At 39.3% G+C, this 25,471-nt stretch overlaps 2 protein-coding genes and 1 pseudogene across 2 annotated transcripts in view; 1 reads left to right on the forward strand and 2 right to left on the reverse strand.

Annotated features, from left to right (window-relative positions):
- Positions 1 to 201: 201 nt before the first annotated feature.
- MAGOHB (mago homolog B, exon junction complex subunit) lies at positions 202 to 9,291 on the reverse strand. The gene is made up of 5 exons (XM_039222103.1): positions 9,136 to 9,291; positions 5,644 to 5,702; positions 4,481 to 4,591; positions 2,436 to 2,518; positions 202 to 558 (listed from the first exon to the last, which is right to left on the reverse strand). The coding sequence occupies exons 1-5, from the start codon at positions 9,227 to 9,229 to the stop codon at positions 459 to 461; spliced, it is 447 nt and encodes a 148-aa protein (XP_039078034.1). The 5' UTR covers positions 9,230 to 9,291; the 3' UTR covers positions 202 to 458.
- Positions 9,245 to 14,677, forward strand: LOC120223863 (annotated as a pseudogene).
- A 1,935-nt stretch (positions 14,678 to 16,612) lies between these two features.
- STYK1 (serine/threonine/tyrosine kinase 1) overlaps positions 16,613 to 25,471 on the reverse strand; it is a 41,052-nt gene continuing 32,193 nt past the window's right edge. Inside the window, exons 7-10 of the mRNA XM_039222114.1 lie at positions 23,223 to 23,431; positions 21,322 to 21,362; positions 20,619 to 20,715; positions 16,613 to 17,677 (exon numbers count right to left, since the gene is read on the reverse strand). Coding sequence (XP_039078045.1) covers positions 17,473 to 17,677; positions 20,619 to 20,715; positions 21,322 to 21,362; positions 23,223 to 23,431 — 552 coding nt within the window. The 3' untranslated portion in view covers positions 16,613 to 17,472. The remainder of the gene's footprint in view (positions 17,678 to 20,618; positions 20,716 to 21,321; positions 21,363 to 23,222; positions 23,432 to 25,471) is intronic.

Below are 25,471 nucleotides of genomic sequence, written 5' to 3' on the forward strand. Positions count from 1 at the left end.
GGCACCAAAAAACTAAGTCCCATTAGGTATGGAAGTAATAAAGGAAGATGTGTAATTGCCTTTAAGGGATGACACTCTGGCCCCATGAAAGAACTTCTGCCACAGGTCGTCCTACTAGGATAAGTCTTTATTATCTTAAAGTGAATAAAAAAATGTATCCTTCTGAAAAAAAGAACAAAAACAAAATCAAAAAAACCACTCTCCACCCAGGCTTTGATATGTTTTATTAGAGCAAAATCTCAAGAGAAAGTTGCTTTTATTTACAGAATTTAATATGTGTAAGGACTATCCAAACCACTCGGACCCAAGTGAGAATAACCATTAAGCCTGTTTATGTATTTTCTTATTTTTAGTCAGCATACAAAACAAGTTCCACATTTATAAAAATCCCAATATTGGAAATGACAAACCCATCCCTTAATTAAATATAAAAACAGCGTTAAAAAAAACCATACAATTTAGATTGGTTTAATCTTAAAATGTAATCCAATAAGACTAAAAACTAAACACTTCAGGTCCTGTACCAAGTAGTAAAATACTCGAAGGCCTTCAGGATCCCTAGAATTTAAAAAGGTAAAAGTTACTGTTTTATTCCTAAAATGAAACATGTAATTTTATAAGTTAATTCCTAAAACAAAACAAGAAACTAAACAAAGGAATCTAGGAGAAAGGAAGGATTTGATGCAACTAAAATGAACATAGTGAGGAATTTTCATTTCATTTCTCTATCTTTTCTACCAAAAATATAAATTTTCTTCACCAGTATTCATTTCATATTCAAGTATTCATTTTCTTTTTAAAAATTTTTTTTATGTGTTTTTAAAATTTTTATTTATTTCTGAGAGAGAGAGAGAGACAGCATGAACAAGGGAGGGTCAGAAAGAGAGAGAACGAGAATCTGAAACAGGCTCCAGGCTCTGAGCTAATTGTCAGCACAGAGCCTGATGCGGGGCTCGAGCCCACAAACCGTGAGATCATGACCTGAGACAAAGTCGGACGCTAAATTGCACCCCTCAACTATTCATTTTCTTAGCAAAGTAATAGATTTGTGTAAAGCAGATAAAATGACAAAGATAGAAAAATTAATACTCATAATACTATAAAATGACACTCCTCACAGAAAAACTATAAATATTTTGGCATTTCTCTATTTTCATAACTAAAATCATTCCCTATGCCCTTTTTTCATTTAAAATAAATTTTTAATGTTTGTTTATTTTAGAGAAAGAGAGAGACAGAGAGAGTGCGAGTCGGGGAGGGGCAGAGAGAGACAGGGAGACACAGAAGCTGAAGCAGGCTCCAGGTTCCAAGTTGTCAGCATAGAGCCCGATGCTGGGCTTGAACTCACAAACCATGAGATCATGACCTGAGCAGAAGTCTGATGCTTAATGGACTGAGCCACCCAGGCGCCTCTGTTCCCTGTGCCCTTTTTAAAGCTATGTTTTCCATTACATTAATTCGCAAATGATTTCTAATTCACAATTCTCTTTTTGTTAAGCATTTGGACTTTTCCCCAACTATAAGTAAGCCTTCAATGACCATCTTTATGACTAATAAAGCCTTTTCATTATTTGAGAGTATTTCCCTACCATAGATGCTCAAAAGTGAAATTACGGAGTCAAAGTGAATTCAAAATGCTAGCACCTTCTGATGCACAATCATCAAACTGCTTTCCAAAAAACACTGTATCAATTTAAAATCCCAGTTAGGAATATGAATGCCAGCCACATCCTCACCACTGTGGGAAAAGAAATATGATAGTTTAAAAGTATCTGGTCCGTCTTTATTGTACCCAGTAGTTACTATACATTCCTTCCTTTCTCCTCTCCTTTAACAAATATTTACGGAGCACCTATCTGGTGCCAGGCACTGTGCTAACTTTCGAGGTAGAGCAAGGTTCTCATGGAGTTCACGTTCAAACCAAAAAGCAAAGAAATAAGTTATTACACTTAAGGGTGATAGGAGAAAGAGGACTAAGAAAAAATTTTGAGGGGCAAAGGGAGAAAAGTAACTGCAAAGGCCCAGAGGAAACAAACTCGGAAAGACAGAGGAAGCTAAAGCCATACTTGAGTTATAATGACTTTTTTCAATTTCTTTCAAATATTAAATTCAGCGATGAGAACGATGTGATCATGGATGATGTCATCCACTAGGGATTTCTTTTAAACTCTGTGAAACTATATCCAGATTTTTACCAAAAATAGCTACTATCATTTGGTCCTTAATGTACATAGTTGTCAGATTAACAGTCTTTTGATTATCAGAAAAATATGCTGCTAACCACTTTAACAGCAAGTCTTTAATAACATAAAAGTCAGAATTACATCTGCATAATAAACTGATAGAATGCCACCAAAATAATCTGGCTATTGTTCTAAAATAAGCCTCTCTAATTCTTTATGTCAACTGAGTCCAAATGGCTTTAACATACTCACTTTGACTGATTAACGTCGATAAGAGAACCTATTTTTGATGTGGTAAAAGAAATGTGTTCATCTCCAATTACAATTTCAAGCTCCTGAAAAAACAAAAAAGATTCACATAGTTAACGTAAAACTTCATCTCAGAAGTATCTGCATTCCTGTTACCTACAGGTCCCGATTATAGCTGTGAGTTTTCAAGCAGTCATAGAGGAGAAAACAAGAAAAGACAAAGGAAAAGGAACTTGACCTGTTAGACATAAACTATGTCTGTAAAATAAAAACCTCATTGACTGCTCAGATGTTCCCAATATTAGGATCAACCAAGAACTGCTTTCCAGAGATCTCCTAACGAAGACACCATAAATATGAATGATATACTTAAGAATGACACATGAACATTTCTTATGTGTGTAAAAACTAAAGACATAACTTTGAAGCACAATGTTGTAAAAATAATAACATGGGTATAAATCTATTTTTAAAAAATAAATATGAGCACATTTAACCTTTCTACCAGGCTTTATAAATAAAATGCAGAGTATTAGGAGCACCATGTTAGCATCTACTATGCATGAGGTCCTGCTGCTACAGACTTTACAAACATAATCTGTAATCCTTAAAACACCCTTCTGAGGGTATTTTACAAATGCGAAATACAAGATTCCTATAGCACAGGAAGAAACATCGACATTTACGACCACGAATAAGTGACAGTACTGATATTTGAATCCTGGACTCTTAAGAATGAAAGACTTACACTTGTTTGTCTTTACAGAACATTTAAAATTAAGAACTCGTAAAACAAACACAACATGCTGTAGACTTTCTTAGTTTGCCATAATTATTGTATAAATTTTCCTCTATATTTTATCTGCAAACCTAAAACCAATAATTAAGAGGCTATGTCTGTCATGGTTCATCAAGTTAAATAACAAATGGCATTAAAGACAGTCTCAGCTATATATCTGATCAAAAGTCCCAGGCACACACAATATGGAGAATTACCTAAGGCTCCCAAAAAATCATAAAATCTTTGACTTAAAGATCCAACAGATGCTCTCTAGAACATGCCTAACCCTCCCCACTAACCAAAATAATAAACATGCCATCGAGTAGGTAGATGAAAATACTGGGTTCTCCTGAAAGAGAGATAAAAGGTTTACTCGTGTTGTGTCTGTTTTTCAGCACAAATGTACCTGTTGCATAAAACAAACTGAGATTTAAATGTATTTTTTAAAAGTGTTTACAATGCAGAAAATAGTTAGTGTTAACTATTACCTTGCTTTCCTAAATAATGTTTCTTTAAATAGAAGAGCTAAGTGACTGCTAGAGATGCCAGCATCTATTCCATTTCTCCACATTTTCTTCTAGAAGAAAGTAGTATAAAGTCAAAGATGGTGATATAAAGTGTAATTCTCAGGAATATAAAAAAGTGAAGTGTTTCTTCCTCCAGGAATTGGATCTCATTTCCTTAAGAGTTGAAAAGACCCAATCAAATTTGTCTTTTTACAGACTGAAGTGAAACTTTCAACGTTCTTCAGAAGCCCTCTGAGAAGCATTAATTACTCTAAAGGGAGTATGAGGCAAAAACAATGGTCAGTTTGAACAATGACACCAATCAAATCCTTCTCTTGGGCATAAGGATGCAAACAAGAGTTCTCGAAGTTATAAAGATGAAGAACATAAATTTTATAGTCAATAAGAATCCTGTCATGAATTTAAAACACACTGTACTTATTCCTAATAAAAGTAATACACAACAGAACTTATTCCTAACAGTGTGAAAACATCATAACTTTAACTGGTGAGGCTACAGAGAGGGCTGGTCACAAAGAGGTCTAAATGCAGAGCTATGCATTGCCTCCTTTACTACTCAGAGGTAGCACAGAAAATGAGCCTAAGTGAAATAAAACTAAAGAGTATTTACCAGGTGCCTCCTAAATGGAAAACCAAAGAATCAGTGAGAATCTACTGTAAATAAGAAGAGACATAACAATATAACAATTATGTTACCAATTTTTAACATGCACGCATTTAAAGAACCATTAAGCACCAACCTGTCGGCCCACTCTGTCAGGGGGAGGCCACAGAGCATCATCTTCTTTTGTGATTTCACTGTCATCGATAATTCTCTTCAGCTCTTCCATTACACTCTTGTGCACATAAGCCTGAAAATAAGTTACGATAGAAGTTTCATGGCCATTTCTTCCCACAACTCAGAATGAAACAATAACACGATGTTACCAACACTAAATAGTCAAGAGTATCACAGAAAAATCTCATTCTGACTCCAAAAGTACAAGATGAGAGAGAATCACTCATTTTTCTTCATTCTCTTGCCCTTTCCTTTAATATACACTTGTCTCCAAATAAAAAAAAAAAAAAAAATTTACACTAGCCTCCCCTTAAAAACCCTGGATTCTGACTTTATAACATGGGGCTCAATCACCTGAGTGGTTAATGGGGATAATGGAAAATCTATACAGTGAACAGAGACAAATACAAGCAGACATCTCACAGTTACTGCTCTGAACTTTTTCTTATCCCTCACTTTTGAGCCTTTCCTTTAAATCACACTGTGTTTAGCACCTGGGTAGCTCAGGCCACAATCTCACGAGTTTATGGGTTTGAGCCCCGCATCAGGTTCTCTGCTGTCAGGGCAGAGCCCACTTCGGATCCTGTCTCCCTCTCTCTCTGCACTTCCCCCACCCATGCCCTCTCTCTGGGGCACCTGGGGGGCTCAGTTGGTTAAGCGCCTGATTTCGGCTCAGGTCATGCCCTCATGGTTTGTGAGTTTGAGACATGCATCAGGCTCATTGCTGTCAGCACAGAGCCTGCTTAGGATCCTCTGTCTCCTTCTCTCTCTGCCCCTGCCCTGCTTATTCTCGCTCTTTCTCAAATAAATGAATAAAAATTAAAAAAAACAAAACACACTGTGTTTAAATCTTGACCATCAATTAGTTTTAAATAGTGAATGTGATATAAAGACAAAACAAATTAAATTATATGTTCAAAAGTGGGCCTACAATTTAATATATTCAGATTGCTTCTTTTGAGGTTACACATGCTACAATTATATCTAATTTAAATAGAATCCCTTTTCAATCCATAAAGTGGCTTCTTTATAGTAATACAGCTTTAGATGTAATTTTTTAAATTCAAAAAAGATATGAAGAAAATGGTCTAAATGTAAAAAATTAGACATTCGAAAAGAACTTACCTCCTTTCTGATCATGACATCATTTTTGTAATTGCTGTTGTTGGCATATCTAAGCTTCCCTGTGGGGAGTGGAAATAAATTCAATCTATGACAGTAAAAACTGCTAAAAAAATTCAATCTATAACAGTAAAAACTGCTAACAAAAAAAGAAATGACACTGTAAGCAGTTCTGAAGGTAAAGACCATTTTATACTACCACTTTTTTTTTTTTTACTAATATTTCCACCTTTTTATAAGATCAATGCTAGATTTATATTCAAAAATTTGCTGGAAAAAAATATTTGCATAGCTAAAGTTGAAGCTAGTCATTTTCAAATACCCCATACCTTCAAAAGAATTTTTAAATATTCAACTTAATTTTTAAATATTTCATGCCTTCAATATAATTCAATATAATTAGAGGGTCTTTTTTTCTAAAGTTTATTTATTTATTGGGGGTGGGGGAGCACAAGTTGGGGAGGGGCCGAGAGAGAGAGAATCCCAAACTGATAGCAGAGAGCCCAATATGGACTCCATCCCCAGAACCACAAGATCATGACCTGAGCCAAGATCAAGAGTCGGTCACTTAACCAACTGAGCCACCCAGGCACCCTCGAGGAGGGTCATTTTAAAGGCTCATTTGCTTAAGTTATGTCAAGAAATAGACAGGGAATTGGAAAAAGGAACTAACATTTCTTTTAAAGGCTATGTTATATGTCTTTATTGGTCCTAAGTGATTTACCCAGGGCATTTAATCTAATCAGTAAAAACAACTCTTAAAAGGTTTTACTCTCATCTGTTCACAGTTGAGAAAACAGAGTTAAGTAACTTGCCCAGGGTCACAAAGACTCAGATCTGGATCCACCTTCTTCCAATACTCACGCTCTCCCCACCACTCCAAAAGAGAACATTTGTTCTCTATACAGTACGGCAATGCTAACAGGTTAGCACTGTGACTAGGAGACATATGGTATGTACTGCTTCTAGATAAAAAAGTAGGCCAGTTTGTTAGCTGACCTGTATTTAATTTTAATCCATCGCTGGCTTTTGTACTCCCTGATGCATGCTTCTCCTCAAGGCTGTAGTCCATTTGCTCAGGTACAGATGTAATATGGTCCTGATCTCTGGTAAGTCACCCTAATGAGGTGATCCCCTCTTGCTACTGAAGGAAGTATGTGGAATGGCGGGCTGGCAGACAACTGGATGAGAACCACGGTCTTGGCATGAAATTGCCCCGATGAGATCGGACTGCTGAATTTATGTGACTGGCTAACCATGATATAGGCAAGCTGAAAGTGGTTCACAGGCAAAAACACTAAGATTATCACCGAAAAAAAGAATAGATGGAGCCTTCAGGTAAATTTGGCTCCTTAGCTAAGTTGAGAAGAGGCATGGGGAGAACAAGGGAGAATAACGTGGTTATGGTTTCTAAAATGCATGGTTGTAGTTACCTTAAGTTCTTCCTTAAACGTCTGATTCTCTTCCTCTTCCCTAAAATGTGAGGCTTCTCTACTTTTTAGATAGGCTCCATGCCCAGCGTAAAACCCAACATGGGGTTTAAAATCCTGACCCTGAGATCAAGGCCTAAGCTGGGATCAAGAGTCAAACACTTAACTGACCCAGGCACCCCTTCTCTGCTCTTCCTTCCACTCCCACAGAACTCTGTCCGAAGCATAACACCCCATTTAACATCCACACTGTTTTATGGCGAGTTTCATGTCTATGTTGCCCACCAAGACATAACTCCTTCGGGGAAATTAAAGAGTCTTATTCATTACTGTGTCCGGCAATTTTGGTATTTACTTGTTGCTCAGCATATGACACACATACAAAGAAGGAAAAGTCTACACAGGTGGACTGCCCAGGTTGCAAGGTGTGTTCAATAAACAGTAACAGTCTCTAAAGAGAATCAGGGCTGTGAAAAGACTATGCTGCACCAAACGAAAGCAGGGAGTGCTACCTCACCCTTTGCTCATGCTGTTGGCAGCAGTCTGAATGCTTTTCTCCCTCACAAGCCCAGAAAATCCTATCTCATTTAAATACTCATGTTGGGGCACCTGGGTGGCTCAGTTGGTTAAGTGTCCGACTTCCGCTCAGGTCATGATCTCCTAGTAGTTCATGGCTTCGAGCCCTGCATGGGGCTCTGTACTAATTGCTCAGAGCTTGGAGTCTGCTTTGGAGTCTGTGTCTCCCTCTCTGCCCCTCCCCGCTCTCAAAAATAAATAAATGTTAAAAAATAAAATAAAAATAAAAAAGACTCATCTTGAAAGAGGGCTTTGGCTGCCTTCATTATGAGCCCAAACTTTTTAGGTGGGTTTCTCTTTCCAGACTGTCTCCAGGCTCCTGCAGAAGACCCTAAAGGCAAAGTATCCCCTAATGGGAACCAAAACTACCCCCTCAAGCAACAAGGACTGCCCCAAGCCAGCCAGCAAGACCTCACCTGGGACTGAAGTCCAAGACAACGATCAATTTAAAATTCACCGTCTACCTGCACAGAATTCACCCACCTTTGCCCCGTTTTCCTTACATAAGCCTGGAAGTATCGTTGGCATTTTGGAGACTCTTTGAGAAACTAGTCCACTATCTTCAGCTGCTGGCCTCTCTGAAATAAACTTCCTTGCTTCACCGTCAGTAGATTTTCTACCTTTGGATTTTGTCAATGGTGAGCCTCAAATCTAGTCTGTTTGGGAGCTCCTGTAGCCCTGCGCACCAGATACAATTTCAACTGCTACCTTCGCTAGGAAGCTTTCCTTGGTTCCTCCTACACGTAGCCCTAACCATTCCCCTCTTTTGTACTCTTAACGTATCCTATGGGAAACAACTGTATTTAAGCATCCTAAACACATCATTACATTCATTTTTTAGGTAAAATTTTTAAATGTTTATTTATTTTGAGGGGGGCAGAAAGAGAGAATCCGAAGCAGGCTCCAGGCGCACAGCCGTCCTCACAGAGCCTGTTGCAGAGCTCGAACTCAAGAATCCCGCGAGATCATGACCTGAGCCAGTCAGGCACTTAAGTGACTGGGCCACCCAGGCGCCCCGTTACATTCATTTTTTAACACGTGCCCTCTTCGGAGCAGGTCTCCTTCCTTTTCCTAGACACGTGGCCATGGAGACAGGGCCTGAATGAATACAATGGTTGAATGGGGAGTCCGAAAATTACTGGTCACCGGAAGATCTCCAAGCATCCACGGGACCACCTCAGGATGGGATGTTCTTCAAAATGTTCAAGTACGACGTCAGGTAACCTAGATGTCTTTTAAGGTCCCTTCCGGTGCGCTGAATGCAGGAGTCTGATTACCCCAAGTTTTCAATATCTGGCAGGATTAGATTTTCTTAATTAATTTACAACGATTAATTTCCTTTTATTCGTGGAACCAATTCATGCCTCTGACAGACTTCAGCTTGTATTTATCTCGCCTCTCCCAGTGACCGCCGCCGCCACCGCAGACTTGCAAGCCCACTGATGATGGCTCAGCCCACCCCGCCCCTCCGCTCCGCTCCCCTGCTCACCGTCTGGCCGAAACTCGAACTCCAGAAACTCGTGCCCGAACTTGCCCTTGTGCCCCACGTAGTAGCGCAGGTAGAAGTCGCTGGCCATAGCCATTTTTGCCCCCCGCTAATGCCCGCCCGAGGCCTGGCCAACGTGCCGCCCGGCGCCTGCTAGTGACGTCATCGCCCAGGGTAAACGCGTCACTGGGGGGCGCGCCTTTCTGGTCCCGGGTCGCCGGAGGAAAGCGGGCAGGCGGAGTCTCGCGCGAGAGACTCGCAGTCGCTGGGGCGAGGTGGACTTCGTTTACCAGGGTTGCAGGAATTTTTTTTTTCTTCAAAATTAAGTAGATTGTGTTGCACAAGCAAAACGCAGAAGTGCGAAAATGTGATAGTACTTTTTCTTTTTTTTATGGGCTTAAAATTAAGGTTTGCTTAAAGTCGCTCTTTACTTTCCGGGTCTCTAATTCTCGCGGTACCCTGCTCTCACGAGGGGGGTGTGGCACTCGTTCCCCTGTTGGAAAGAGGAAAGATAACGCCAGAATCGGAATAGTAGACCTGGAATGCTACCCTTTCCTCCAGTTAGAGTCCTTGCCGGAGCTTTCCCTTTTGGACAAGAATTGCTAGTGATCTAGCAGCCAGAAACCTGTAACAGGGATGGAAGTAGAAAGAATCCATGAGACAGAGGTCTGAAATTTGAAAGGCGTACTGAAACTAAAGATCCCTGAAGTCACGGTGTAAAAGAGTCCCTTTTAATAGTAAAACGCGTATCATTCAGTAAAGGTTAATCTTTAGTAGCCTGTGGAGTTTTGGCAATCTGACTTAAGATACAATGGTTTATCCCACGTTTCTTACCAGAAAGAGCTACATTGGGGGTGGGGGGTGAAAGACTGCTCCAATGCAGAATGGGTTTTGAAGAAGGTGGAAAGACAAGATGGACTTTTACACAGTCTACTTTTCAAATATTATTGGTCACCCTGTGTTAACCAACAGAGTAATACTATTGGACGACCTTTAACCTTCAGAGTATTTAAAATAAACAGTGGCACTCAGAAGACCTGGGATTCACTCCATCACTTAACCTCTACTAACCTTGGTTACTTACACTGTCCACACCTGTTTGTTCACCAACTGAATCAATATCCTACAGTCAGCTTTGCTAGACTCAGGAATTGTTGAGAAGATCAAATGAGATAATACTTTAATAATAAGCTTTAAAATGTATAAAAACGGGAGTGCCTGGGTGGCTCAGTCGGTTAAGTATCCAACTGGCTCAGGTCATCATCTTACAGTTCGTGAGTTCGAGCCCCGCATCTGGCTCTTTGCTGACCGCTCAGAGCCTGCAGCCTGCTTCAGATTCTGTGTCTCCCTCTCTGTTACTCACCTGCTTATGCGCTCTCTCTCTCTCTCTCAAAAATAAACAATTAAAAATTTTTTAATTTATAAAAACTATAAATAATTTATAGGAATTTTAACAGGCATTTCTTACGGCCAGAAATGGACAGACACTGATGCCAGAAATAGATGGACACTGGTAACAATGATAGAGCCCTTCACATGTTTAGTCTAGAAAAGCAAGCAAATATGTAGTCAAATATTAACACAAGGAAGCGAATAGTACAAGAATATTTTTAGCCCTTTTGAGGAGGGCGCAGTTGCATCAACAAGGGAGCTTTGGACTTCCTGGCTCAGGTTCCTGACTCACCACTGTTAGCTCTCTCCAAGAAACAGTCGTGAGAAAGCCACACCACAGCCGTGGCTTTAAAAGACACTGGAAAGACACTCCTGGAACCAGAGGTGGCAATTCATCGAATTAGAAGTACTCTAACCAGCTGCGACTTAAAATCTTTGGAGAAAGTGTATGCTGACTTGATCAGAGACACAAAGGGAAAGAATCTCAAAGTGAAAGGATCAGTTCAGATGCCTAGTAGGTGCACTGCAAGAAAAACTCCTTAAGGTGAAGGTTCTAAGACTTGGGATCGTTTTCAGATGAGGATCCACAAGTGACTCTTTGATTTGCACGGTCGTTTTGAGGTTGTTAAACAGATTACTTGCAAGAGTATTGAGCCAAGCGTTAAGGTGAATTGCAGATGCTTAACTCAGTCTTTTTAATAACTTAATTATCAGTTGTTAAAAAAAAGAAAAGAAAGCAAATTTTTAAATGCTGGTAGTACACCAAAAGAAGCAAATGGGGGAAATTGAAGAAAGGGAAGTACCAAGGAAGGCTTGTGATGATGTATGGTTTGAATTAGACCTTGCCGAGGAAGTTCAGTATATGGTCAAAGGGAGGGAAAACATTCAGGGCAGAAAACAGCCTGAACAAAAAAGTCACAATGGTGTGAAAGTGTATGATTCAAGAAGTTCATGCAAGTAGAATGACAGAATGACTAGAAAGGCAGACTGGGCCAGATTATATTGAGTCTGTAATGCTTACATAACTGTCAATATAGAAATCTATGTTAACCCTTGTATGAATGTTAATATAGAAAAATTATTCAGTTCCTAGTATTTGCTGCCATTATGGAAAATGTACAAGAGACGTAAAGCACTGTCCTGTAACACTAAGGCGACTACCTGTTTCGGTTTGCCCAGGACTAGGGTTTCCTGGGATGCAGAACTTTTTGGTTTTAAAGCCTGCAAAGACACAGGCAATCCGGCATCACTTGGTTACTGTACCTACCACAAGAATAACTCACAGAAATCTGACCACAATATTCCATAGTATCTCTGAAAACATAGGCAGTAAGTAATCCATTTGAGTTGTTTTGTTTGTTTGTTGTTTGGTTGCTCTGCAGGGGGCCTCTTCAATATCTTTCTATTCCCTAGGACATATCATTAAATTTTTGGCACACCTGCCAGTGTTCATCTTCCTGCTTAGGTAAAAAACTACAGGTACGAGAACTATGACTATATCAATAGTGCTTGTGAAATGCGGTAGTAAGATCTTTATCTGTAAGCCAATTACTCCTTTTATCCCCTAAAAAGACTTCTGCACTAAAGACTAACACTTTCTAACCCTATCGGTTTTTAAGGTGAAATGTGGAAATATATTTACATAATTCTTTACATATGAAAAAAAATAATCTCTCATATCATTATCTCTTATATCATGATAAGGATTGCAAAGTGGTCTTCTTGGATGGTATACAACAGAGATATGAAAATGTTCGGAGTGGCTTGTGTGCACTTGAAATGTTACCAGTGAGGCTAGGAACTGATTTTCTTCTTTTTAAATATTTCATTTGTAGGAGTTTAAAATAATACTGAAATAGCCACATGTGTCTATTGGCTACCATGTTGGACAGTGAAGTTATATAAGAATGATTTCATACACTTTTATTGGGCTGGAAATATTTTCCAAACATTGAGAAATCTTGATCTCAGTGGCTGGAGGCTTCAAATGAGAGCATTCTTACTAGTATCACCACAGTTCATTTATGAACATAAATGTTTGGCTGCTTAAATGAAGCCAATAAAAGAATTATTTCTGTCTTTGTTAATGTAACTTATCTGTGGTTAGCTTTAAAATACCCTTCTGGGGCACATGTACCCCAATGTTCATAGCAGCACTTTCAACAATAGCCGAATCATGGAAAGAGCCTAAATAGCCATCAACTGACGAATGGATCAGGAAGATGTGGTGTATCTATACAATGGAATCCTACATGGCAATGAGAAAGAATGAAATCCGGCCATTTGTAGCAACGTGGATGGAACTTGAGGGTGTTATGCTGAGTGAAATAAGGCAGGCAGAAAAAGACAGATACCATATGTTTTCACTTCTAGGTGGATCCGGAGAAACTTAATGGAGGACCATGGGGGAAGAGAAGGGGAAAAATAGTTGGGGAGAGGGAGGCAAACCATGAGAGACTCTTGAATACTGAGAACAAACTGAGGGCTGATGGGGTTGAGGGAGAGGGGAAGGGTAGTGATGGGCATGGAGGAGGGCACTTGTGGGGATGAGCACTGGGTGTTATATGGAAACCAACACGACAATAAACTATGAAAGAAAAAAAATACCCTTCAGAAGTAATTAAGAAATACACATTTTATTTCCAACTCCAGATGAAAATAAGCCATAATGATTTAGTCAAATATACAATATTTATTGAAAAAAATGAATTTTAAGTTCACTGCTTTCAGTTTCATGCATTTTTAAGTTTATTGTTTTCAGCTTCATGGTAATGAATCAAGTCAGAGGGCTATGGTCAGAGATGGTTATTTTTTAAGTGTTAATTTCGTCTTTTTAAATTGTTCTACTTTTCCCTGCATCTAAAATTTTCTTCCTTTGATATCTCAAGTTTGCATTGTCCTCACACGTCTTTTGCCTTTTGCCTCACTATTTAAAATTATCAAGTTATTCCTACTTATAATTTTCAGAAATATGTTCTGAGTTTCCTGAGATAAACACTAGAGAGGACAGGTAGTTTCCCCTTTCCTTTCCTTTCTTTTTCTTTTCTCTTCTTTTCTCTTCTTTTCTTTTCTTTATCAGTAGCTTTTGAATAGTTTGCTTCTGTATTTACAGAACAAAACCTCCAGGGCTATTTCCTTCCATTAAATGGATCAGAGTAATAAATCAAGAATATTTTATAATCTTAAACAATAGTCTAAGGTAATTTAACATATTTTTAATGTCAAAATGAGATCGCCTATTCCAACCTTTAGTCCATCCACACACCTTTCTCTTCCCTCTTCTATAATAGCCTTTTCTGTGGAATTTTTACCATAAGGTAGCTTTAATCACTCAGTGGTGTTGCTTTTTTAGTAAGAGACACACCATCCTGCACAAATACCAAAATTTTCACACCATTGTTTCACAGATATGTTCATATGTGGTGAGCACTATTGCTAGATTATTATGACCTGATATATTTAATTCAATTATTCAAATTAATAATTTTTCTAGTGTATGAGAAGAGTATATGCTTCTAACACAAAACACAACCACTAACTCTTATTTCCAAAACAAGTAAAAACAGTCTCTAAATTAAATATAACGGGCTATACTTAAAAACTCCCAGTTTTCCATTGTATTTGCTACTTGTTTAAATGAGTTATGGTAAAGCAAAAATTTAATAAAATTATAGCAAAGTTAAGATTAAGAGGATTCTATCCATTAGTTTACTTTTTCTTTAAAAATGATGAAGAAATTATTCCATTTTTATAACAAAATACCTAAATCTACCATGAAAAACATTAGTGTTCTGCCCTTGCATGATCTGAAATTACTGGTTCAGACTATTCTAAGTTAAACTACATTTTCAACGTTCTATTAGACAGTGTATTCAGGTAGATGTTTGCTTAGTTCCTGGCTATGTTAGAGGCTTTTTTAAGCAATAAAGCATAAATTGGAAAAACAAGATCAGGGAGGGGGAGGGAATCAAAACAATAAAACAAAGCCTAGCCCAGATTCAACATAATTGAGTGGTACATTTTAATATTCTCTTTTCCATTCATTAGCTCCGAAATACCAGGCATATCTGACCAGTCAAAATACCAGAAATATAATCCTCCATTTGGGAAAATTCTGGCCAAGCGAGGGAAAGACCCAGTTTTCTTAGAATAAACAATTACCGTATCCAGTGTTCCAAACCTATATCCAGAAAAACAAAATTATGGATCAAAATTTTAAATAACAATCATCTGCTAATATCCCTCCTACCAGAACATATTTTAACGTGCAGTATGAAAGAGCAGCACCCCCATTCACCATGCACCCTTTCCTTCTAACCTCACTGTGACCCCATCCACTTGCCTATTGCAGTTCCTCCCACAAATTATGCTTTTCCCCCCTTGCCCCAGAGTTTTCACACGTATAGCTCTCTCCTGGATGGCTCCTCTCCTCACTTTTTGTCTGGGTTTAAATACCATTTCTTCAGGTCCTCATTTTACATCCCTTTCTACTATCCTATACCTTTTCCTCATGCACTTCAGCACAGTCTATAACTATACCCACACAAATGTGTGCACGGTCTCCTTCCAGACTGTAATAAAAAGCCCTCTGTTTTTTCCAACATCTAGAACAATGCCTGGCACAGCTGGCCCTAACCCTCACCTTTTTAAAAATATTTGAGTAAATACATCATTATGTTGTGAATTTGACTTAAATAAACAGCCAAGAAACAACGAGATTCTATGGGACTTTATCATTTTGTGCCAAGCCACTCTACCTACCTTCTCACTATTGCAACCTAACACCCATTTAAATCCTGAGAAGTGGTTGTGGTATTCCTACAGATGCAAGAATCATTACTCAGTTGAATGACTCATCATGACTCCATCCGGATTCCAACTTCTACAAAATTTTCAACTGCCAGTCATCTTTCCTATGGCAGCCTTAGATGTCCCTCCCAGAGCACCCAGAATAGTCTTTAAAATCACAGATCACATGTTCAAACAAATTGTCATCATCATGATATTTTCAGTATTTCATCATCCAGAGGCTCACACAAAAATGATGACCTCATTATTTTAGTCATGTGGGACTTGTACCATACCATCCTTTTAAAAAATGTTATTTAACATTTATTTATTTTTTTTGAAAGACAGAGAGAGACAGAGTGTGAGAGGGGGCGAGGGAGAGAGAGGGAGACTCAGAATCCAAAGCAGGCCCCAGGCTCTGAGCTGTCAGCATGGAGCCTAATGTGGGGCTTGAACCCACAAACCGTGAGATCATGACCTGAGCCAAAGTCAGACACTTAACCGACTGAGCCACCCGAGCGCCCCTGTACCATACCACCTTTAAGCATGTCCTGCCTTGTAGTATGACTGGCAGACTGAAGTTCTCTTTTTTGGCTACAGCAGATTTTAAATGAAAAAGATATGGGTAGGAAGGGAAAAAATAAGGAAGCTACCATTTAGTGAGCACATATGTGCTATATATTGTCCAAATATATATATATATATATATATATATATATATATATATATATTCTCATTCGGTCCTCACAACAACCCTGTGAGGTAGGTATTATCCCCATTTACACATGAGGAATCAGTGTTCCGGCAATGAAGATTATCTCTTGAATTTTTCTGCTAACATTAATTTCCATTTATTTACTTTTATGCTCCCTATTGTAGAGATTTAGGCAGCTGTATGCTAGAAAATCCTATTTTTACTCAATAAATATTAATTTAATGAAGTTTCACAGTACATCAATGAATGATTGAAAATCAGAAACTACCATCCTTCTGTCTCAGATGACATCCTTTTCTAACCCTTTTAAAAGTCCTTTTGGACATTTCCTACTATTAAATACTTAGTACAGGTGACCCTTGAACAACACAGGGATTAAGTGCGCCGACACTTGCACAGTCAAAAATCTGTCTATAACTTTGGATTCCGAAACTTAACTAGTAATAGCCAGCAGTTGACCAGAAGCCTTACCAAGAACATAAACAGTTGATTAACACATATTTTGTATGTTCTATGTATTATATACCATAGTCTTACAATAAATAAGCTAGAAAAAAGGAAATGTTAAAATTATAAGGAAGAGAAAATACATTTACAGTGTTGCACTGCATTTATCAAGAAAAAAAGTCTATGTGTGAGTGGACCCACCCAGTTCAAACCCGTCCCGTTCAAGGGTCAACTGCATGTTCATCGCCAGCCCAGTGGACTCTCTAGGCTCAGTCTCCCTAGTCTTATGGGGACCAGGAAGCTTGTCTGATGAACAGTAGATGTTGAATGTCCTTAATCATGAAAGGACCCCTCCAGTTTCAAGTTCAAAGCGGTTCCAGCAAGTTCCCTTGCCTCATAGTTAGATAAAAGGAGACCATTTTTCTCCTATCTATACCCAAAGGGAAGCTCGGACGTTTTCCTTCATGGTCCTCCTCCAGTCCTGCATGAATGGACCAGGATTGAAGAACTTTATCTCCTTCCTGCACCACCTCTTTGAAGGATGACCTTGGTCCGTATCTATGCTCTTTAATTTTTTCTCATCAACTTCTCTGTCAGCTTTCTGTTCCCTCAGTTGCTTGCAACTCCTCTGGACCCTATAATAAGTTAGGAAAAAGCATGCTTCAAGAGGAAACCAGCCTGTGGTGGGAGGGCCAGCCTATGTGTGCAATTCCAGACAAACACTGTAGACTTCTAAAACGTTCTTTGCAATGATACTATCCACCACGTCTACCCTGGGCCTTCAGGGCTGAGACAGCAGAGATGAAACTGTACTTCTCAGTCTCCGTGGCAGGTGGTGCGTAGAGCCTCATCTAGCATCACTTCAGGCATCTAGGGAAATGTGCAGGGGAAGGTCCTGTTTCTGCCTTTATGTCCCACTAGAAAGCTATTCTCTGTTCTTGGAGGAGTTCATCCCAATCGGATACGATCACCCATAAATGTTTCCTGCCCAAGGATCTTCAAAGGATGCTGTAGCTGTAGGAGAGGTTCTCCATGCTGACACCTGCCACGGCTGCATACAACTCAGGCACCACCAACTCAGGTACTTGCAACACAGCTTTGTCGTCTGCAGTTCGAGTGGCAGTTTCTAGGCGTTCGTGTAGCTCTTTGAGTGAGGGGCGGCTCTCCTCACTCCAGCGCCAGCAGGACTTCATAAGGTTATACCTGAAAGGGGAGCAAGAGAAACTGACTTCCTTGACAAGGCAAATATTTGAGGAGCGCATCTCTTCTAATGAACCTTAACAACACCACCAACAACACAATTCTCTTTCATCTACTTCTCATTGTCCTCTCCGATTCTTCCCAGAGAATAATATTCCTTCTTATCCTCCTCGTCCTAAATCTCTTAATATCATCTTCTCATCAGGGCCCTTTTTATAATAGGAATAACTGGGGGCACCTGAGTGGCTCAGTCGGTTAGGCGTCTGGTTTTTGGTTTCTGCTCAGGTCGTGATCTTGCGGTTCGTGGGTTCGAGCCCTGCATCGGGCTCCATGCCAACAGTGCGGAGCCTGCTTGGGATTCTGCTTCTCTCCCCCTCTGTCTCTGCCCCTCCCCTGCTTGTTCTCTCTGTCTCTCAAAATAAATAAATAAACTTCAAAAAAATTTATAATAGGAGTGACTGAGGATTTCTCCAACTGGAATCCGTCTGACACAGCAGTTGTTTTCATTCTATTGCCAAAACATCTGACAAGTTAAGAGTTCTCATCTTTAGATGTTACTAACTTGTAGCATTCCAGACCATTTCTATAAGGTGTTTCCCAATAAAAGCCACACACTACAGCCAGGAAAATAAGAAATAGAAGAAGAAGAATAAAATAAAAAGAAGAATATCATTCATATTATTTTGAATAATCTAGTTAATTAGCTATTTCCTTTTATTAATCCAGGCCATTTCCCTCCTTCGTTATTTAGCTTCTCCAGGAAATTGCCTTCAACTAGATAAAAGTACTTATCACCTTTAAGCTGTCTTTTCTTCAATCCAGTTTACAAAGACTTAATAATATCTGTTATCAAACACTTTTTTCATGTCTCATCCCTCTCAAGAACGTACAGTAGTTTGCATGTAAAGCCGACATCCTCCCTGCTAGCTTCTCTACCTCAGTAAACCCTCTCCTCCAGCCAAGGCAGTGTTTTGCAATGCCTTAGATGTGGTTTTTTTTTTAATGTTTATTTATTTTTGAGAGACAGATACAACATGAGTGGGGGAGGGGTGGAGATAAAGGGCGACACAGAGTCTGAAGCAGGCTCCAGGCTCTGAGCTGTCTGGGGCTCAGACTCACGGACTGTGAGATCACGACCTGAGCCGAAGTCAGACACTCAACTGACTGAGACACCTAGGCGCCCCAGATGTGGTTTTTAACACCCAACACTGTCTTTGCTCATGCCATGCCCAATTCCTTGAATACCCTCTCTATGGCCATCATTTCCCACAGTCTTGTTTTAGATCTCAGTTCTTCTGTGCAACCTTCCCTTAAAAACCTCAGCCCACACTGTGTCTCCCACATCCTTACTGCTGTACAGTGGAAAAGATGCTAATTTAATAACACTGATAACATTTAGCAAGAACTTGTTTATTTTATAAGACATGGTAGTGGAACATAGCATGCATTATTTTATTTCAGCCTCACAATAACACTGAGGTAGGAGGATCATTATACCTATTTCAGGAAAAGTAAACAATGTTCAGTAAAGTAGCAGAACTAGGAGTGAACATGTATCTTTTGGACTCTTGACCTGAGTCTGAACTTTCCATCATTCTTTGATATCGCCTCCCACTTTATGTCGATTTTCATGTTGCTTTAGGTATCTCCTCATCCAAATACTAAATTCTTTGAGATCAGATACTTTACTGGTTCATTGTCGCCCCCACCCCAATATAATGGACAGTTTTTTACACAGAGAAAAAGCCTACAAGAAATAGTTTTCAATAATCATTCCAGTATACCCAGGCAGTATTATTATACTATATATATATATACATGTGTGTGCATATATATGTGTATAAATAAATATATATATATATATAGTTATGATATTTAACACTTATAATCTGCTGGATACAGTAACTGTTTATTGGTGGGAAAGTCAGGTGGTGGAAATTTACCCTTTCAGTGCTGAAAAACTTATAAATAGCAATAATTTTTTTAGCAATTTATATTAACATATTCTCCTGTGACTTCTTATAAATATTTTAACCTTTTCTTATATTCTTTAACAACTCCTTTTTGTACTTTATTGGTTATGAAATTCTGTGTGTAATTGTTAATTTTTCCACTTTCTGCCTCTGCATTGGCTCACCGGCTGTCCCTTTCAGCTGACATTATTGGATATTCCTCCCACCTTTCTAACTGCTTCCTACCCTCCTTCTTCTGTTTGGCTTCTAATTTGCTCAGAATTGGAAAAAATAGAGAGCCCATATTTTTTAAAAGTTAAATCCTAGTGAGAGCCAGTGAGTAACTCTAGAGCTATATTGGAACCGAGGCTGGCAGTCTCTGACTGATACTGACATTTAGACAAACAAAACACCACTATATTTGCATTGGATTTGGTCCACTTCTTACTTATTTTAGAAGCTTCTGAAAGAACTAAACTTTACCAACTTAGATTCCTAATATAGTTCTCAGCAGTTGCCTCAACAATTGTATGTGTGTGTGTATGCAGATACACACACATATACATACATATATATAAATATATATATGATAGATGAGCAGGTGTATTTTACTGCATAGGTATGCCTAAGGCTGTAAATTAGCACCCAAAAGACAGACAGGGATCAACTGAGCCACTTTAAAAGGGCAAGATTGGGGCGCCTGGATGGCTCAGTCAGTTAAGCATCTGAATACGGCTCAGGTCATGATCTCACGGCTCATGGGTTCGAGCCCTGCGTCAGGCTCTGTGCTGACAGCTAGCTCAGAGCCTGAAGCCTGTTTCAGATTCTGTATCTCCCTCTCTCTCTCTGACCCTCCCCTGCTTGCTTGCTCGCTCTCTCTCTCTCTCTCTCTCTCAGAAATAAATAAAATATTAAAAAAATTAAAAGGGCAAGATTGATGGGGATCAAAAAGGCATTGTAATGAGAGGAGAGTAGGTCCTAAAAGCACTTACATGGTATGTGTGCAACTACTTGGTTTCTTCATAATTTTCCTTCTTTGGAGATATTGTAGGATGCTGGTAGGAGGAACTTCGGGATATGGCGGTGCCCCTGTGGGTATGGAAAAAAATGAGAGCAGCAAGCGAACCTTAGGTTGTCTAGAATACCAACTATAACATGAGACTTCATCTGCCGGGGCTAACTGCCTGTAAAAGGCGGAGCCAAAGGGAAAATACTAGAGACAATATAGGTGCTCCCTGGTGATCAAGTAAGGACATAGCTTAGAGAGGCTAGGGGGCAAAAGAGGTGTTTGGGAGGAAGAACCCTGGAAATTTAGGAAAATGTTGAGTCTTTATGAAAGTAACAAGCAAAGTGAGAAATGAGACGTGCCTTCCACTCCCCAAACATGAGGAAATACTGTTTTCTCAATCAAATGGATTAATAAATCTCAGGGAAATATATTTATGTTTATACAAAACCACCCTTGGAATTATTCTTTGGGCTTTAAAATATTGCTTTGGAATTGGTAAATTGTTGAAGAAAAGAAAGCAAAGGAGGAGGAGGAGAAAGCTAAAAGGAAGGGGATTTCATGTCAGCCCAGTTCAAACCTCAGAGATTACAGGGAAACTTCTTCGCATAGAATATGCCACCCCTACTCAAATAAACATACTCCTATATTTGCATACAGGGACATACTACTTTAGGGATCCTCCTTACCTAAAGTCACCATCTCATAAAGCAGGATCCCAAAGGACCAGCTGTGAAAGAAACAAAGCCATTAACTTAATATCTGTTTCTGCCTTTCCTAAAGAGAGCTCATTTAAAGTCTCAGAGGTCTTCAGTAAGAACCCTATAAAGAGGGCAATGAAGGGGAAATAAAGGGCGTCTGATAACATAAGCAAAGTAATTAAAAAGCATTGCTTCTCAATCCCCTGCAAGTCTAATCTCTTTGTGGACTGGATTCATGTCTCCTTTCTTCTACACTTCACATTAATAGATGCTTATTATTATTTCCTAACTTGTGTGTGTGTTTATGCAAACACACAAACACATCGACCCAAACAAAAAGGAATTAGCCTTTGCATCCTTTTCATCCTTTCCATTTCTTCCTTCTGAAATTCTAGCCTTTATTCTTAGCACAAATCCCAGGGAGGCTTATCTTTTATCTACTATTTCCTCAATAGCTCTAACTGCCCAAACCTAGGAAACATATTAACAGAGCAAGCATTACACATAAAGGGGATAGATATTTGTCAGAGCAATATAATTTGAGAGATGTATATTTCACTATTCTATAACATCATCATTAAACAAGCAATGTTGCCCAGTTAAACTTTTACTCCCAGACCTCTGTGGAAAAGCAAGATGTGAGTGAAGCAGCAAAGTCTCTTATATTAACTGATGTTCTAAATTTACTCTGCTCCTCACGACATTCAGGCTAATAAGATATTCTATATTACCTCTCTGTGCTTCTCCAAGCTGCTGAATTATATGGTTACCAAAAACCAATCATGATTCTTTACAATATTGTCTATGCCATTATATGTATCAATGTCATTATGTAATCAATTAGATATATAAATGCAAAAAAAATGCATTAGCTCCTGAAAACTAGGTTGGATGCTTTGAAAGTATTCTATAAAACTAAGGTGCTAAAAAGAAAGTGTTGTCCAATTGTGTGGGAGAGACAACAGTAGGAAATTGGAAAAAACAATAATAAATGTCTGCAGTCAAATTGCTTCACAATTTTTTTTCAAATTTCTCACTCAGAATCATCCCAAGCTAAACTCAAAACTAATGTATTATGAGTGCTATTTACACAAGAAATACAATGTATAACTTCATTTAGCAGGTCCATCCTCATTAAAAAAAAAAAAAAAAAAGCCTTGGCCCTCCCCTAAAAGAAGAATCGATAAATACGTATTTATATGTTTTAAGCCAAAATAAATTATTGAAGTATGTGTATTTCTTTTTATTTTAATAATTAGTAGCTTAACAACTTTTGATTACGTGGACCCACCTCCTTCAGATAAAAGGGACTTTACTAGATTAAGTCCTTGGATATTGGTATGAATAATCTTCATTTTTCTTTTCTCTTTCCTAATTTTGGCTGCTAATCTAATACAGAAGGAATATTTTAAAAGGCACTTAAAAGGACTGTAGCCAGATGCCAAATATAAGCCCTGTCACAAAACACACATTTCTCCTTGAGAGTCTATCTGACTTCTAAGTAGAGATTTCACATGTAGACATAATTGACCACAGACACAGTCACGGTCAGGAACTGGAGGACACCTAGGTCAAGAAGAAAAGAGGTCTGGGATGCTTGGGTGGCTCTGACTCTTGATTTCAGCTAAGGTCATGATCTCACGGTTCATGAGATCAAGCCCTGCATCGGGCTCTGTACTGACAGCAGAGAGCCTGCTTGGGATTCTCTCTCCCTCTCTGTCTGCCCTTCCCCCTATCACGCTCCATCTCTCTCTTTTTCTCTCCCCAAAGGAAAGAAATAAACGTTGAAGAAGAAGAAGAAGGGGGAGGAGGAGGAGGAGGAGGAGGAGGAGGAGGAGGAGGAAGAGGAGGAGGAGGGAAGAAGTCCAAAGGGCAGGAGCAAATCGTACACATCTCCTCTGATGCCAGCTGGTCTCAGCAGAAGCCGCTCTGGGGCGAGCCACTTGAGAGGTATGGAGTAAGTAGCCGGAATGGCCCCACGGGTATGGACTTCATAAGCCAGGCCCAAACCACAGAGCTTAGCAGTAAGGTCACACTGGATCAGGATATTCCTGGCGGCCACATCCCCATGGAACAGATGCTTATCCTGGAGAAATTCCTGTCAGCATAAGAAAGATGCATCAGCTGTCCAAGGTCATGGCTCAAGTCACAGACAAGGAGAAGCGGCCCCAGGAATCCTCAAAAAGACAAGGACCTTTTTTTAGGGCACCTGGGTGGCTCAGTCGGTTGAGCGTCCGACTTCAGCTCAGGTCATGATCTCACGGTTTGTGGGTTCGAGCCCTGCGTCTGGCTCTGTGCTGACAGCTCAGAGCCTGGAGACTGTCTTCGGATTCTGTGTCTCCCTCTCTCTCTGACCCTCCCCTGTTAATGCTGTTTCTATCTTTCTCTCAAAAATAAATAAAATATTAAAAAAAAAAAAAGACAAGGACTTTTTCAACTCTGAACATGCCTCGTTGACAATGACATAGCACTTCCAAGTTATGATAATGAATTGCACAGTTTTGCACAATGTGTTTAGCATGACCACACTGAACAAATAATCCGGATAGCTTTAATAGGGTTTGGAAGGTACGATCACCCACTCTGAGTCAAGCTCTAATTCCTGCCCGATTTTACATTCCTCAAAGATAGGACCCACCTACATACTGGAAAAGGAAGCAGGTCTCAAGCTTCTGCAACGATCGCCCAAACAAGGTAATATATACACAGTGAAACTGAGTGCTGTTCTAATGAAGTTATACAGAGCTTTATATCCACTCATTTTGTCCCCAAAATAACTAAGTCAGGGGAGTCAGGGAAGTATTTTTGAGAGAAAATTGATTACATAAGGCCACACTGTTTTGAGTGGTAGTGACCAGAACCAGGTACTCTAATTCATAGGAAGTACCACAAATTCTACTAATAATTCTCAAGCCAGGCTGCAGATAAGGATGGCCTGAGAGCTTTTGAAAAACATGCACCTTTCACACCAATGGTAATTAACCAAAATCTAGGAAGAGGAACCCGGTGATCTCTACTTTTAAGAAGTGTTACAAGGATTCTAGCACAGCTAACAAAACGTTTAAAAACCATCGCACCTGTATGACGTTGATTTGCTGCAATCCTTTCCCCCGACATCAGGCTATTCAAGAAATAAGAGGTTGAAAAGCTATATATGACTGAAGAGCTAGAGATTGAGGTCTATGACTGCTAAACAAGAATGACGTAAAAAAAAAACCCAAACAAACAAACAAACAAACTGAGTGGCTCAGTCAGTTAAGCATCTGACTTTGGCTCCAGTCATGATCTCACAGTTCATGGGTTCAAGCCCCACATCGGGCTCTGAGCTGACAGCTCAGAGCCTGGAGCCTGCTTCCGATTCTGTGTCTCCCTCGCTGTCTGCGCCTCCCCCACTCATGCTCTGTTTCTCTCTGTCTCAAAAATAAATTTAAAAACATAAAAAAAAATTTAAAAATAAGTAAAGAATGTCATGACTTTGTGGTTGTTAAAAGTAAGAAAAAAGATAGTATGATATTGCCTTGTAACTGATAATCTAGAAGCCTGGTCAACAGATCCCTGTGGGGCATTGCCACAATTGTGGCTCAGAATACAAGGCACGCTGTATCCTGACACCCAGACTTTCTCTAGGGGATGTGCCAATGAGGCCCTCCAAACACTGTAGACAATATTCACTTATACATTTATACTACTGCTCTTTCTCACCTCACTCCTTTTCTAAGCTTTCTGAAATTCCATTTACATCCCTGGTACATTTCATACCTCAAGGAGGTAAAATATACCAAATATTTAAACTAGTAGCCTCACAGACCCTGATTTTCTATAGCAAATGCTAATGTTAAACACAATTATCTAAATAACTTCGTCGAAATTGTCATCTAAATTTCCTGGTTAGTTCTGACAAAGGTACATCTTTTTCCTCTTAAATCCTGTGTTGTTTCTCTTACTTCTAAGTTGGTTTAAAATGAAGGAATGATCTCACTGTTGCCCCTTCTTATTTCTCCTCTCCCACTATTCCTTGTTCTTCCTGAAGTATATATATTTCCTATCACAGTCGATATCAAAACAAGTCTCCAACAAAACGTGTTCTGAACTAGTCTTTCTTGTTTCTCAGGTACAAAATTAAATTGCACACTTCCTC

The sequence above is a fragment of the Hyaena hyaena genome, unplaced genomic scaffold (genome assembly GCF_003009895.1).
Source record: "Hyaena hyaena isolate Hyena2069 unplaced genomic scaffold, ASM300989v1 scaffold_1056, whole genome shotgun sequence".
NCBI lineage: Eukaryota > Metazoa > Chordata > Mammalia > Carnivora > Hyaenidae > Hyaena > Hyaena hyaena.

Bases quoted from the DNA above. Each gene is read 5' to 3' on its own strand.
- MAGOHB (XM_039222103.1), bottom strand. From the start codon at position 9,229: ATGGCTATGGCCAGCGACTTCTACCTGCGCTACTACGTGGGGCACAAG. The intron at 5,703-9,135 runs GTGAGCAGGGGA...CACTCCCCACAG, and splicing joins GTTCGAGTTTCGGCCAGACG to GGAAGCTTAGATATGCCAAC. The intron at 4,592-5,643 runs GTAAGTTCTTTT...ACTTATTTTCAG, and splicing joins ATGTCATGATCAGAAAGGAG to GCTTATGTGCACAAGAGTGT.